At 38.4% G+C, this 14461-nt stretch overlaps 1 protein-coding gene across 2 annotated transcripts in view; it reads left to right on the top strand.

Annotated features, from left to right (window-relative positions):
- Positions 1–395: 395 nt before the first annotated feature.
- The window catches only part of LOC105381164 (catenin delta-2), a 49966-nt gene continuing 35900 nt past the window's right edge, over positions 396–14461 (top strand). For both annotated transcript variants that reach the window (XM_048630735.1, XM_048630736.1), the window contains exons 1-2: positions 396–808; positions 4531–4671. In XM_048630735.1, coding sequence (XP_048486692.1) covers positions 4631–4671 — 41 coding nt within the window. In that variant the 5' untranslated portion in view covers positions 396–808; positions 4531–4630. The remainder of the gene's footprint in view (positions 809–4530; positions 4672–14461) is intronic.

Raw genomic sequence — 14461 nt, forward strand, 5'->3', positions numbered from 1 at the left:
TAACTGTGTAGTTTTAAGCTGTAGAAGCTATAGCACGATAGTTTTTCCCCTTTGGAGCAGTGAAAAGTAAAAACGAATCAGTATAGTTTCGTATAAGTACATCATCACCACACCAAGTTCATTTGGGTAAACTTGTACGGCTGGGACGGTGTCATAACATATTCTGCAGAACTGTCCTTGCAAGTGCATGCACTAGCAGCGAGTATTTGCTAAGTATGCCCTGGCTCTGTTTATAATTTTTTTGTTAACTAATCGGATAAACTCGCACTCTTCAGTACAGTACCCTACCGCACCGGTGCATGGTTAGCGGCTAGGTACCGCGCGTCTGCACAGAGCATTATGTTAGCATTAGCACTCTGTGTGTTTTCCTTGCATCTTATGAAAAAAAAAGCTACAGAAAAAAAAACGAAAATGTCTATGGTAGACGGTGAAGGGAGGAGGAACGATTTTCGCTTCGTTGTCGTCTCAAAATTTAGATTTTATTGCATTTTGTGATACAATTATTTCAAGTTGATTGAAACAAGTGACGTTAAATGGTGCTTTTATTGATTACATGTCTGCCTGTGCGTCCGAGGCTTTGTTTATCAATCGGGACTGAATTCAATCCGGCCGCTCCCTGCGCGTAGTGTAGCACGTCAAGTATTTTCATGTTGTACTAGTTGCAATAGAGGCCGTAGTAAAAGCTGTTGGAAAGTGCATTCATACTGGGAATTGATGGTGTAAAAAACTATCTCACGTTCTATATTAGTGTGTTCGCTATGAGTTGATTTGTGAGAGGTTGCTAAAGCGACGTTTTGTGGCCATTTCGGTAAGTTCACATTTTGGTTTTTGCTTCGTGTTGTTCGGTGTTGCTAATGTGTTTTCCGTGAGGCTGGTCCACGGAGGCACAGGTTGGCCCTGTGCAGTCGCTGTAGACGGCACCGTAGACCCACATGTCAGTGATGATCACGACTTCACTTAGGTTTCTAGACCATGATGTGTATATGATTAAACTAGTGTTTTCTAGTGCCCTGGTGAGCGTAAAAGTTGTCATTCATAGTTTCGCGCATTTTCCGACCAGTTTGCCATAGTAGTAAAATTAACCTAGATGCAAATGATTGCATTAGTATTCTGATAAGATTTTTTGCACTCTTAATGCCACTAGACTAGATGAAAGTTTTATATGACTAGAATGACCTATTTACATTCATACCTGTAATGTGTATTTTAAATGGAAACTGTATGATTATTTAAAAACCTTTAACAAAATGTGATTATACTATTTTACAAAACCTATTGGAACTACTGCCTGGATCTTTTTATCTACATTGTAATATAATTCAGTAACAGAATGTCAATATTCAAAAGAGTAATATGTAATAAAATATTTTTTATAGAAATGTGTTAAAAAATACAAAAGACAATTCGAACAGAGGATTTAAGTGTGAAAAAAACACCCAGACGAGAGCCGCTGATTTCTAGATCTCTTTCAACAGATGCACCCATCAACTCAATCAGTTAACATACCTGTATGGTTCATAAACCTAATATGATATTTGTAATATATCTGTAAAAATTACAAACGAAATATTTAGATGGTTAAATGTTATCCAATAACCACACAGATACTCATTCGGTAACAGTCTCAAATGCGCTGCACCAATTCGGAGTTTGTGCAAAACAAAAACCATTATTGGAGGTGCCCCACTCAATGTGTTTGTCACTTACTGCTATTGAATGTAAAAATGTAGTTATTGTATGTATGTATGCTTCCAAATAAAATATCTAGGATATAGTTCTTTTTGGGATAAGGTGAATTACTGTCATCCAGTTTTTGCCAGTGTTTTGCTTATTGCAACATTATAGAAGTTGTATCTATTTTCTCTCCAGAGAACAAATATTCATCTAACCTCCTGACACCTGGCGTGCTATGAGTAGGACATTGAAAAAATATATAATATATAGTTTAAAAATACCTATATTAAAAGTTTTATGGAGTATCCCTGTTATTCCTTTAAAGTTTTATAAAGTACCTATCCCTTAAACAATTTGTTCTTTGACAAAGTGACAAAACAGTTCAGTAGTTTAATTTTTATTTTTTTTTTAAATTTAAGAACAGTGCATACATTTATACCTCTCGGGGTCAGGAGGATACAATCACAGTGTGCTCTGTCTGGAAATCAAAATCTTTACCTTTGGTACCTACCTAGGATATAAGCAATAATATTGACATGCAATTTATGCCATCTACATTTTATCATGTTGCTTGTTCTTTAAGGGGCTTATACTGTAGTGTATTTTAGCAAGCCAATACCATAAATTGCTCATCATATCTGAATATGATGCTTCACAATAGCCTGTCCACTAATTTCCTCAACTAGCACTTACAGGCTGCATAAATTTATTTATTTTCAAATAGGTAGTAGACACCGACCATAAATATTCTATCTATTTATATCTCCCCAATTCATATCATCTAAATCTGAATCTAATCTGAAATTCTAAAGTTACTGACAAAGTAGCTAAATTGTAGCAGTTCTATTATTATGATGAGGCGTAGGAAACTTTGTAATACTAACTTTAGTGTGAAGTGTCCCTTCAGATTTACATAATATTATTAGTTGGACAAATAAACTCACTACTGTGCAAACTTTGTGTGAAGTTGCAGTGGTTACAAGTTAAACAAGTGGTAGTACTGAAATGGGTTTTGAACCTTATGTACTAACTTACTATAAAAATGTATAATATAATAAGTATGTAGGTACATCAATACATCTTTGTCTACATAAAAAAATCTTTGTAATTTACTAGTCTGGCTTTGGCTCCCTGTAAAAGCTGGTATACATAAACGCATGCTATCTTGCTCTACAAGTTGTAATCAATAGTTATATGTATTATTATTATCATCCTACTCCCACATAATATGTAAGGGCCGCCATTTTCATATTGTTTCTTGATTCACGCACGTTATTATGTTACGTTAACTAAATGCAATATTTTAACAATTTAATCGTAGAATTTGGCATAACAAGCAGCATTTCCGTAAAAAACAAGACAATTAATTCGCGCTGTCGCCGCCGCCATACTGCTAGCAAAAGGAAGAGCTGAATTTTTGTGATGTATTATTCAATGACGCAAATATTTCACTTGTTATGTGCTTGCCGGTCTTAATTGCTACTGCAATTAACCCCAATGTAGCCCAGAGATAACTACTGTTTGGCTAAATAAGTTCACTTGTACCTACTTGTAAAAACCACTGAGAGAATTTTATATTTTAAACTTTCCATTTTGTGTTTGTATATCGCTGCCACTCTTTGAATTGATACTCCATTGTAATAGACGCAAAAAGTTGTGCGAAGTTTTTGGGTTTCCCGAGTTTGACTCTTTTATTACAGTACTAGCTGTTCCCGCGGGCTTCGCTTCGCCTTAAAAAGTTTTCCTGTGGGAATTCCGGGATAAAAAGTAGCCTATGTTCTTTCTCAGGGTCTAGACCATATGTATACCAAATTTCATTCAAATCCGTTCAGTAGTTTTCGCGTGAAAGAGTAACAGACAGACAGACAGACAGACAGACAGACAGAAAGACAGACAGACACAGTTACTTTCGCTTTAGTTAGGATTGTAAGTTTTCGTGGTTAGTTTTGTTAAATAAATGACTTTCTTGTTTTTTTCCTAAAGTTAAAGTAAAAGTCACGATCCATTGAACAACTTTGGGTGTTTATTATTTGGAGTTTAGGATTTAATACAAAATAATATAATAAGCCTCAAGCATAGGGTACGTTACGCTTCATAGAACCTTAGCTGGTATCTTCAGCCAAATGTCAAGGTCCCTGCATTTCCGCAACACATTCTACAAACGGTGCAGAGGTACAGTCAGCATGATGTTATCCTGCATGTCGAATTTATTTCGGTATATTTCGTAAAATGTTTAACAACTTTTAAGTTTGCCATAATCAGATATTATGAAATCAGAATCATTGCAATCATTCAAGTCATGTTAGTATTTTTGTTGTTGATTGTACATTGCAGCACTAACAAAATCCAAAATTCAACCATATGAAGCATTAATTAAGAACGGCAAGAGCTTGTTAGTGCTACTATTTACTATTCCTCCACTGTACCCATACTTGCTTAGATATCGGCTTACAAATTGAGGCTTAAATGCTCTAATAGCGTAAAACGAAAAGGTTTCCTAACAACAAACATTTCCTACTTAGAAGATTAACTTTTAACTACATGTTATATTAAACTGATATACCTATATTGTGTCTGATTATGAATGTTTGTCTCCAAACTGTAATTATTGGCACCAGGAAATGATATGAGGGCAACTAATTATAAGTAACGCTCTTGGGAAAGGGCTATGTCCAGCAGTGGGTTCAGTCGCAATTTTATTCATGAGAATAACGAACTCCTTCATTTAATTTAAGTCACATTTTTAGGGTTTACTTCTTGATTTCCGAACATAAGATTGCCTTCCCCTGGATTTTCCCGCCGCAACCCAAAAGTTGCGTGCACCTGACTTGTACTAACTGCCATTGCGCTCTCCAGGTGTCCTCAACCATTGGTCCGGTGTGGCGATGGCTTGTGAACATCACTAGGGGGGATCCACACGACGGCTGCAGCTAGACATGATAAGGACACCCTCGCAATGGATGGAGTGAAGAAAATTCATTCGGGCACCCTGTACCGGTGAGTTTGTCTTTTAAATTAGTTAATAAATTAATTTAAAAAAAATCGTTATACATGCAGAATGTAGTGAAATTGAAAATATGTAACGGCTTTCCACCGTTGTTACTATTGTATCATAAAAATGGCGGTAAAGCTTACTGCTAAAAGTAACAGTTTTTGCGAGACCTATCGTGACCTATTTGGGAGAGAAGGGCTCTATGTATGTAGATCTTCAAATGAACCTCGGATTCGAACCTGGGCCCGTAAGTCCGGAACTTTCAGTACTTACAGGGGGCATTATCACTATCTCAAGGTCTATCAGACCCTCAGTTACCCTTATTATTATGTAAAGGCATAGAACATCTCTGACTCGGGTGTACCATACTCAATGTCTAAAGGTAACAACAACTGAACGAGTGGTGTTTTATTGTAGTTTGAATAGTTCGTTTGTTGGCTTGTTCTCTGTGACGTCATCAATTGCACATGCATCGAATTGTACGTGCTAACATGGTGTATTTAGAGCAATTTGTGGCTTTAACTGCAACTTAAACTTTACGGCTTTGGTTTTAAGTGTTGATTTTACACTTGTAATCTAACAATACTGACTTGTTTAAAAGGAAACAACTATAGCGGTTTTAGATAGATACTAATGATCAGTATGTAGTTATTTAATGCATCTGCTACACCGTAGGTCTCGCCGCATGTATTTTTATTTTTCTGAAGACCTTATATTTACGCCTATGTATACGAAATAACATACGATACGATGATACGACGACGACTTGCGAAAGAAGGCTGGTAATGATTGGATGCGGAAAGTTATAGATCGCCTCCAGTGGCGTGCTTTATTAGCGCTTTAGGAAAAGCCTACGTCCAGCAGTGAACTGCTTTAGGATATACTGTCGACAATGTTACAAAATATTATTGTTTAATAGGTAGTAATTTTCAAAATCTTTCATTTCCAGGATTTACACCGTAAACGTAAATCTATGTCAATAAATTTATCTGTATTATCTGTAAAGGAACATTTATTTATGTATACTTAATTACTATAACAATAGGCTACTTTCTGTGACTGTGCCACATCAGTCACAGAAAGTAGCCTATTTTGAATAAGGCATTGTTAGGTACTGTTGCATAAAAAACAGGGCATGCATTTTTTATGACAGGGTTTCCACAAGGGCCCACATAAAGGCAATGTCGATTGTATCAATATGTGGAGCACGCAACGAAAGTACGCTTTGATTCAAACCCAGAAGGGTTACTCTATACTGACGAAAATCAAACGAGAGCTAGCTGTCGTGCAATGGGCATGTTTAATACAACGAGATAGGGTCGTGGCTCGCGCAGCAGCGCTCCGAAAGTTAGTTTTTCGTCAGAGTATAGAGTGACCCCCGACCACAAGATGTGTAATTGTGTATGCATGTATATTATTATTCGTGTGTGTGTCTAGAAAAACAATGGCTGACCACTAGTGTAGACTGGTATTGTTGTTACAGCTGTATAGATAGGTAGTATCTCGTATGTGTAGCGAGCTAAGATGTATAAATAGTAATGAAGTGTTTCAAAGATGTCACAGGAAATAAGAACATTAAAAAAATAATGATAAAATGTATTATTAAATTAAACACCATTTTAAAAATATAAAGATAAGATATTTTTTATTTGTACACAAAAATATGGACAACATTACAAAACTTAATCTAACACACGTACAAATGCCGGTCTTATCGCTTAAAGCGATTTCTTCCAGGCAACCGTTGGGTAGAAAAGTAAAATATAAACATAAATATAAAGTAGATTCTTAATTAATTAATTCATTAAAATGTATTGACCTTAAAAACATCATCTATTTACAGATTGGTAAAAGTACGTTATACATTTCCAGCAATCAGAGTTTTGTATCTGAAATGTTCCATGACCAACCCAATGGCACGATGGCTGGACCGCATAATGTATCAGGCCTAACTTCTACACCCTATCTGTTTTAGCAACAACACTCGCGTACACGTATAATATATCTCTCATACGAGTATGTGTACTATGATGCATACGAATAGTTAGTGTATCTCCAGTCCAGACGGTCACTCTAACATGCGAAATACAAGTTCGGAGTGCTTCCACGTGCTATCGTTGCATTAAACCGACTGCATGTTCTTTTGGGTTCTAAGGGTTACTAGCTGAAAACCAGCGCTATGGTGTGGTGTAGTATGCGGAGTATGCCTGCCATAGCATCAAGGTGAACTAGAACCCATATCGACACCGAGAAGCAACATTCATGCTCATTTTTTTACTTACTTTTTAACCTTTTCTTGTAAATGTATGTGTTGTTGTATGTCTTTCTTTCTTTGTTAAACTAGAGTAACCCTCCATGTCAGACTGAAACGTTTTCATTCATTCACTGCCTCTCTATTCACGGTAACGTATGCAGTTGTATCTGCCGATAGTGGAGTAGTAGTGTGGTGTGTATTGGTTTGGCAGTCGAGAGTTTACCGCTCTACCGTTGTTGATTAGTCTGACTAGAAAAATTGTGGTGAATGCATGAATGTATTTGTGTGATTGTCAGTGGCATGGCAACGTAGATTCGAAACCTTAGAGTAGGTACATTCGGAACTAATGTTTTTTTTATTATAAATAAATATAAATATAGTTTTTTTTTAATTGAGATTAGATTTGTATGCTCATTTAGAGAGACGTTTTTTTTATTCATTAATTCAAACTAAAATTACATTATTCATATATTAGGCCTGCGTTAATTTTGCGGCTAGATCACTGATTAAATTCGACCCAGTAAGAAGGATACGCTTTTAACGAGCACGAGCTGTAAAAAACAACATTTGTGGCCAATTCCATTTGCAAATGAAATAACGGAATAGCCGAGCATCCCATTTGAATATACACTCGAATGTATATTTTTAAACCCCGACGGAAAAAGAGGGTTGTTATAAGTTTAACGTATCTGTGTATCGGTCTGTGGTAGCGTAGCTCCCAAACGGGTGAGCCAATTTTTGTATTTTTTTATACAATTCTTTACAATATACGAGAGTTACTTTCTTTGTGCTCAATATAGAGCTGGGAGGGTATTTCAGGATACTTAATGCTTCAGCTTCAGGAATCAGGATAGCGATGTGCATTTACGGACGACTAAATACTTAATGCAGTTGTTAGACTCGTTAGTAAGATTTATTTTACATTCTCTAGTTTATTATACCATTTATACCTGGAACTACAGTTTTTACTAGTTCAGGATTCAGTGCTGACTTACAAAAGTATTTTGTTATGTGAATAAATACTTTTAAAATACCGTACTGGGCTAGACCGTACCTACCTTTTAAAAATCCAAAATAATTATGTTTTAAATCAATCCAGGCTGGGAACAGAACCCTAGACAATCTTCAGGACACTAACCATTGCGCCATTCAGTTCGATAATCTACATTATAACCTCTAGTGTGTATACATCGAAGAACAAGAGTAGAATGACTAATAGGACATGAATCTAGCTCATCTAGGTCAATACTACGTCTAGATCACTAACCAAGCACTATATTAAGCAGGTTACCGAGAATAGCTAATTGTGTGAGCTAGGTATTGCTTGACAAGCAGAATGGTTTTCATTGATGAATGTTAGTAATTGTACAGGAAAGGGTTTCAAATTGCTTTATGCGATAAGCCTTAAAATTGGTTGCCGACATTGCCGTTGGGATTTTGTCGTGTCCCGTTGTAAATAATGTCCCGGTGTAAATGTGTATGTAATGTACAAAATAAAAAAAATACCCTAGAAAAATACTAGATTTAATGCCTAACTTAGTATTCTAGAAGTGTTTTAGTTCAAAACTTATGCTGCTCTAAAGACTAACAATTTTCCAGTAATCGAGTTATTTGTGAAAACTAATGCAATGGTACTAATGAAGAATTCATCTTACTATTATTACGCAAATTAAAACTAAATAATAATTTAGGCTATAATCAATGCAGTAATTAAGAACAGCGACTCCTGGCCAAATGCGACGGTTCTACCTCATTTAGTTTTCTCGACGACACTTTATTACGGGGAACAAGCAAGAAAATGTAACCTTCCGCAACTTAAACTATACGAGCGTCTCTTTCTTACATTTTTTTGATATTTTTAAATGTATTATCCGATCATTTGTGATACAGCCATCTCTTAAAAATGCCAGCTAAAGTGCAAATCACGTGAAGATAATATCATATAACTGTTAAGTATCTGAATTTTTTGACAACAGCTAATTAGGTCTCCGGCTGTATTATCATCATCATCAACCAACAAAAGTCCACAGCTAGACTTCGGATTGAAGGAAACTGGAGTCATTTTAGCAAGGACAATTTTTGCATGTGCACCTATTTTGGCATAATGAAATTGTTTAAATAGCTCCTCCCCAAGTCGGTCACGATCCCCATTCTATGGGTTACCGACTTTGATGAAGCCGGTCTGTGTGAACGGACCCTGAGACTTCTCTAAAGGAACATCACAACAGTCCTCGTCAAGGAAGTACTTCTCTAATGGGAAGTTCCTCGTCATCGTCATCCGGCCACTACTGACCCATCAGGTCTACCTGGTTATGTCGATATAAATGTACCTATACGAGGTTTTAACATTCGCAATGCATTGCACACGCATTACGTCACAAAGCAATTAACTGCATTCTTTCCGGCGAGCGAAGCATTGATTTTCGATTAATACTCTATTAAGAGGTTGGGAGAGTTGAAATTTGTTGTTAGTGAGTAGTTATGATGATGCAGAATTTGGAATTGGACGATGATATGATTTCATTTACTTTTTACAACAACTTTTTCATCGGAACACAAAAACCTCAGGCAAAATTTTCCATTTTCCTCCGAGAAAACGGCGTGTTATTTAAATCACGCTGTTTTGCGTTGTTATTGTGCAATGCGATTTAAAATTCTATGCAAAAGTTCAAAGGTTGTTGGTTCTTCATCCATATTCGATGGCGCTGCTCATGCAGAGCCAGCCTTCCTAAAAGGAACGCATATAAAATGACTAATGCTTCAGTCATTTGAACAATGATAATCAACTTTAGCCAGACAGGATAAAGATGAGTTTAGCGTTGTGACACGGGACGATTAATGGGTATTTTATCCTTTTGTCGTGTTATTTTTGGCCGGCATTTTTCGCTTGGCGAATATTTGTGCAACACTATGTTGCACACAGACAGTACGAACTTGACACAGGATTTGGTGCGTTATTTAAGATTTGCAGTTTGTGACTCAAGTGCCTTTTTACCAACTAATAATTATATCCGTATGTATATCTATGTCGCCAGACTCGCCAGTGGATGATTATGAATCTGTGGATTCCAATATGCTAATCAATCTTATACTGAGAGCATTTAGTAAATTAAATTAGGTTTTTGATTTTATTTACGCATTGAATTAAGGGCCCGTACAGGGTGACGTGCCGCGCCAATTTTGGGTTTTCAATGCTCTTCACACAGCACACGCAGTGACACGCACACATGTAAGTTTGCACAGTGGGTCGATAAACTTTTACTCGCCAACTTTATTGACAATTATGTTCAAGTACATTTTGGGTGATTTTAGGGTAAGTAAGTATAATTCTTACTTACACTGGTAGGCACCAGGAAAGAGTAGAAATTAATAGGGGTGCCACTTTACTCTATACTCGGAACCCGATTAGCTTTCTCAAACAAATGTGGTATTTACTTGTAGAAAGGTAACTAAAAGTATTAAAGTGTAGATAATAAGTTTCGGGCATCCTCCAGCCAACTGAACCCCGACGACAAAGCAAAGTAAATACATAGTGTCGCAAAAGGGCTATACTAAGCCAAAAGGGGATGACTCAAGGGGTCATTCTGAACAACTTTTGTTCTACGAGATTTGCAAATTCGCGAAAAAAAATATTCGTTTTCCATGGTAAAAAGTCACATGTCCAACAAAGTTTCTATGAAAAAGGTTTTTTTTTGTTAATTTCCAAAACTTGTAGAGCAAAAGTTCAGAATGACCCCCTGTTGGGGCTTAGGGCTGCGTTCATAGGCTCTCCAGTTGGTGGTTGTGGAAATGATGTAGGCGACAACTTTCTTGCGTGTAGACTTTGATTTTATTAATTATTTACAATATTTTAATATACAGTGGCAGTTAGGTGAGAGGCGAATTCGAATGTGTGAGTGTTAGTTGCGCGTGTGAGGTTCTACAGGCTTCTTCAATGACGTAGGCAGGCGGACATCGTGTTGGCGTCTTCTTATTGGTCCCCGTGAATATGTCGTGATGAAGGCTGGCTCTGATTGGCTGTTCATGACGTGATATTCCGAGAGTGGCGCCATCTAGTGCTCAGTGCGTGTATTAGCTGCTCTGCTTATCAGCTAGCGTACTAGTGTGCCGTAACATACTCCCGGCCTTGGAACCGTCAGGTTTCAACAGGAACAGTCGTCCACAGGAAGCGGGCATATTTTGGAGAATGCCCTGCGTGTAGTCCCATTGGCGGTTCTGATATCGGCCACTCTTGATATGCCATCTCTGCCCGGGTAGACTCGTGTGATGCGACCCAGGCTCCACTTCAATGGTGGTAGATTGTCATCTTTGATGAGAACCATGGTGTGCTCCTTCAAGTCCTCACTGCTCGTCCTCCACTTGATCCTCTGCTGCAGCTCCGAGACGTACTCCTTGGACCACCTGGCCCAGAAGTGCTGGCGGATCTGCTCGACTCTCTGGTAGCGTGTGAGGCGCAGCATCGGCTTGTCTCGCAGGTCGGCGGTGGCAGGTGCTGTAAGTGGACGGCCAACCAGGAAATGGGCAGGAGTTAGAGGAAGGAAGTCGTTGGGGTCAGAGGACAATGGAGCTAATGGGCGAGAGTTTAGTATGGCTTCAACTTGTGTCAAAGCTGTCGTGAATTCTTCAAAAGTTAAATGCGCGTTACCTACCACTCGTCGCAAGTGGTGCTTACAACTTTTGACTCCACGTTCCCACAAGCCCCCAAAATGACTAGCGTACGGAGGTATAGTGTGAAATTTTATACTTTGAGAAGTTGCGTAATCTTTTATTTCATCGGAACAGTTCTTAAGGAACTTAGAAAGTTCATTATTAGCGCCTACAAAGTTTTTTCCATTATCAGAAAATATTTCTGCAGGTTTATTTCTGCGACTAATAAATCGCTTCAGAACTAATATGTAAGCCTCTGATGATAAGTCTGAAGCGAGCTCCAAATGCACTGCGCGTGTTACAAAGCATACAAATATGCATATGTATGCCTTTACCGTGATAGCACCCCTACCTTTACGGTTCAATATGAGCACAGGACCAGCGTAGTCTACCCCACAGCGTTCGAATGGAAACCCAGGTTGTAACCTTTGCGCGGGTAAGTTACCCATGATGGGTTGTAGTGTCTGGGCGCGCAGGCGGGCGCACGTGACGCAGGCGTGCACGACGCGGCGCGCGAGCGAGCGGCCGGCGACCGGCCACCACGCCTCCCTCACGGTGTACAACAGAAGCTGCGGAGCTGCGTGCATCAGTTGTTTATGTTGATGTCTAAACAATAACAGCGTGAAATAATGTTTAGATGATAATAAGGCAGGATGCTTTTTATTAAAACTAAAATCTAAGGAGTTCTGTATGCGACCTCCCACACGAATAATTTGTTTATCATCTAAGAATAAATTCAGTTTCGATAAACTATTTGATTTAGATACTGACAGACCATTTTTATTGAATAAGTCGGAGAATGATTCCCTTTGTGCTAATTTTGTCAGTGTTGTGAGCGATTCATTAAGTTCGTCAACTGATAACGGGCCTATTCTTTTGATTTTGTTGCGTGCGTTATAAATAAACCTTAAGGCGTAGGCACCCGCTCGTTGCATGCGAACAAACTGTGAAAACCTATTAAAATCAAGCCATGACTCATCATTATTTTGTTGTGTTACATGACTTTGTACGGCAGTTGGCTTTATTTCGGGTAAGTCTGTGTGATTAGGTACTAACGGTGCCTTCAAGCTCGTTACGTCAAACTGAGGGTCATGTAGGTATGTAGGGCCATTCCACCAAAGACTATTTTCTTTTAACATACCTAAACTTTGTCCACGTGATACTATATCGGCTGGGTTATCTTTACCACTAACATGCCGCCATTGACATAGACTGTCTTTGGTAAGTTCATGAATCTCCGCGACCCTATTTTGAACAAACGTTTTCAGCAAGTTACATGGCATACGTAGCCATCCTAATACTATAGTTGAGTCAGTCCAAAATATGACGTTATCGAACTTCGATCTGAGCGAGTTAATTATCTTGTGATAAAGTCGTGCGCCTACTAATGCTCCCGAGAGCTCCAGCCGTGGAATGCTAACTGGTTGAAGCGACGCGACCTTGCCCTTGGAATAAAGTAACCTTACGGTAACAGCTGATCTGTTATCAATTGTGCGTATGTATGCGCACGAGCCATAAGCTACCTGAGATGCATCGGTAAATATATGTAGCTCTTTGCGTGTGTTGTTACAACCCATTACATAACGTGGTATGCGTATTTCATTGAGCGACGACAAACTATTTACAAACGATATCCATGATTGTGCGATATTTAATGGTACTATTTCATCCCAACCCAGCTTTAACAAATATAGACTTTGAAGTAAAGTTTTTGCTGTTGTGATCACCGGATTTATTAAGCCGATTGGATCGAAAATTTGAGATGCACCTGACAATATTTTACGTTTAGTTATATCCTCAGTCCCCCCTGAAAACTTTGTGTGAAAATACAACTCATCACTAAGATTGTACCAGCCTAATCCTAATGTTTTGCACTGACTATCTTCACCTAGTGATAACTCTTTGGCCATTTCGCTACTAGATAAATCGTTGTCAAAATTAAATATCCATTTGCGCAAGGGGAAGCAGCCTGACTGTAAAACTTTAGCCGTATCGTGACAGATTTTTAATAATTTTGATGCGCTGTCATCACCGGTACACATATCATCGACGTAAAAATCATTATTTATTGTTCTAGCTACGTCGGGGTCGTTGCATTCATTAGCAAGTTGTTTCAGACATCTACAGCTTAGGAAGGCGGCACTGGCTTCGCCATAAGTCACTGTGTTTAAATGATAAGTTTGTATCGGATCTGATGGATTATCGCGCCAGAGTATCATTTGTAGGTCACGCTGTTTAGGGTCGACGCTCACTTGTCGGTACATTTTTTTCAATGTCGGCACATGCTACGTACCGACATTCCCTAAACCGTAGCAAAATACCTATCAAATCCCCTTGAATTGCTGGTCCTACGTACTGTAAGTCGTTTAATGATTTACCACTAGAAGATGGTGTGTTTGCTTCAAAAACAACTCTTAATCGGGACGTGGTTGCATGTTCGCGATATACCCCGTGATGAGGCATTATGTAATAGGGTGAGTTATAAGAGTCAACGCGTGTCATGTGACCTAACTTTATGTACTCATGAATAAACTCTCGGTACGTAAGCTTAAGACTCTCGTTACGATTTAAACGTTTTTCTAATGCTAAGAAACGTTTTTCTGCGTGTGTGTATGAGTCACCTAAAGTGTCGGGTGAATGTTTAAAAGGTATGCGTACACTAAACCTCCCGTCAGATAACCGCGCTGTCGTCTGTACGAAGTGCTCCTCACATGCACGCTCCTCATCATTCATGTGCGTATTCCCTAACTTGCTCTCAATAGGTAACTGTTCTATTTCCCAAAACTTGCGTAATTGGGTATCTATAGCTTCCGTACTGTCTATAGACTGCGTGAAATAACACTGAACTTGCTTGCGATAGCTTGGTTCAGAATAAATAGGGCCAGAAATAATCC

This window comes from Plutella xylostella, chromosome 27 (assembly GCF_932276165.1).
Source record: "Plutella xylostella chromosome 27, ilPluXylo3.1, whole genome shotgun sequence".
In the NCBI taxonomy this organism is placed as follows: domain Eukaryota; kingdom Metazoa; phylum Arthropoda; class Insecta; order Lepidoptera; family Plutellidae; genus Plutella; species Plutella xylostella.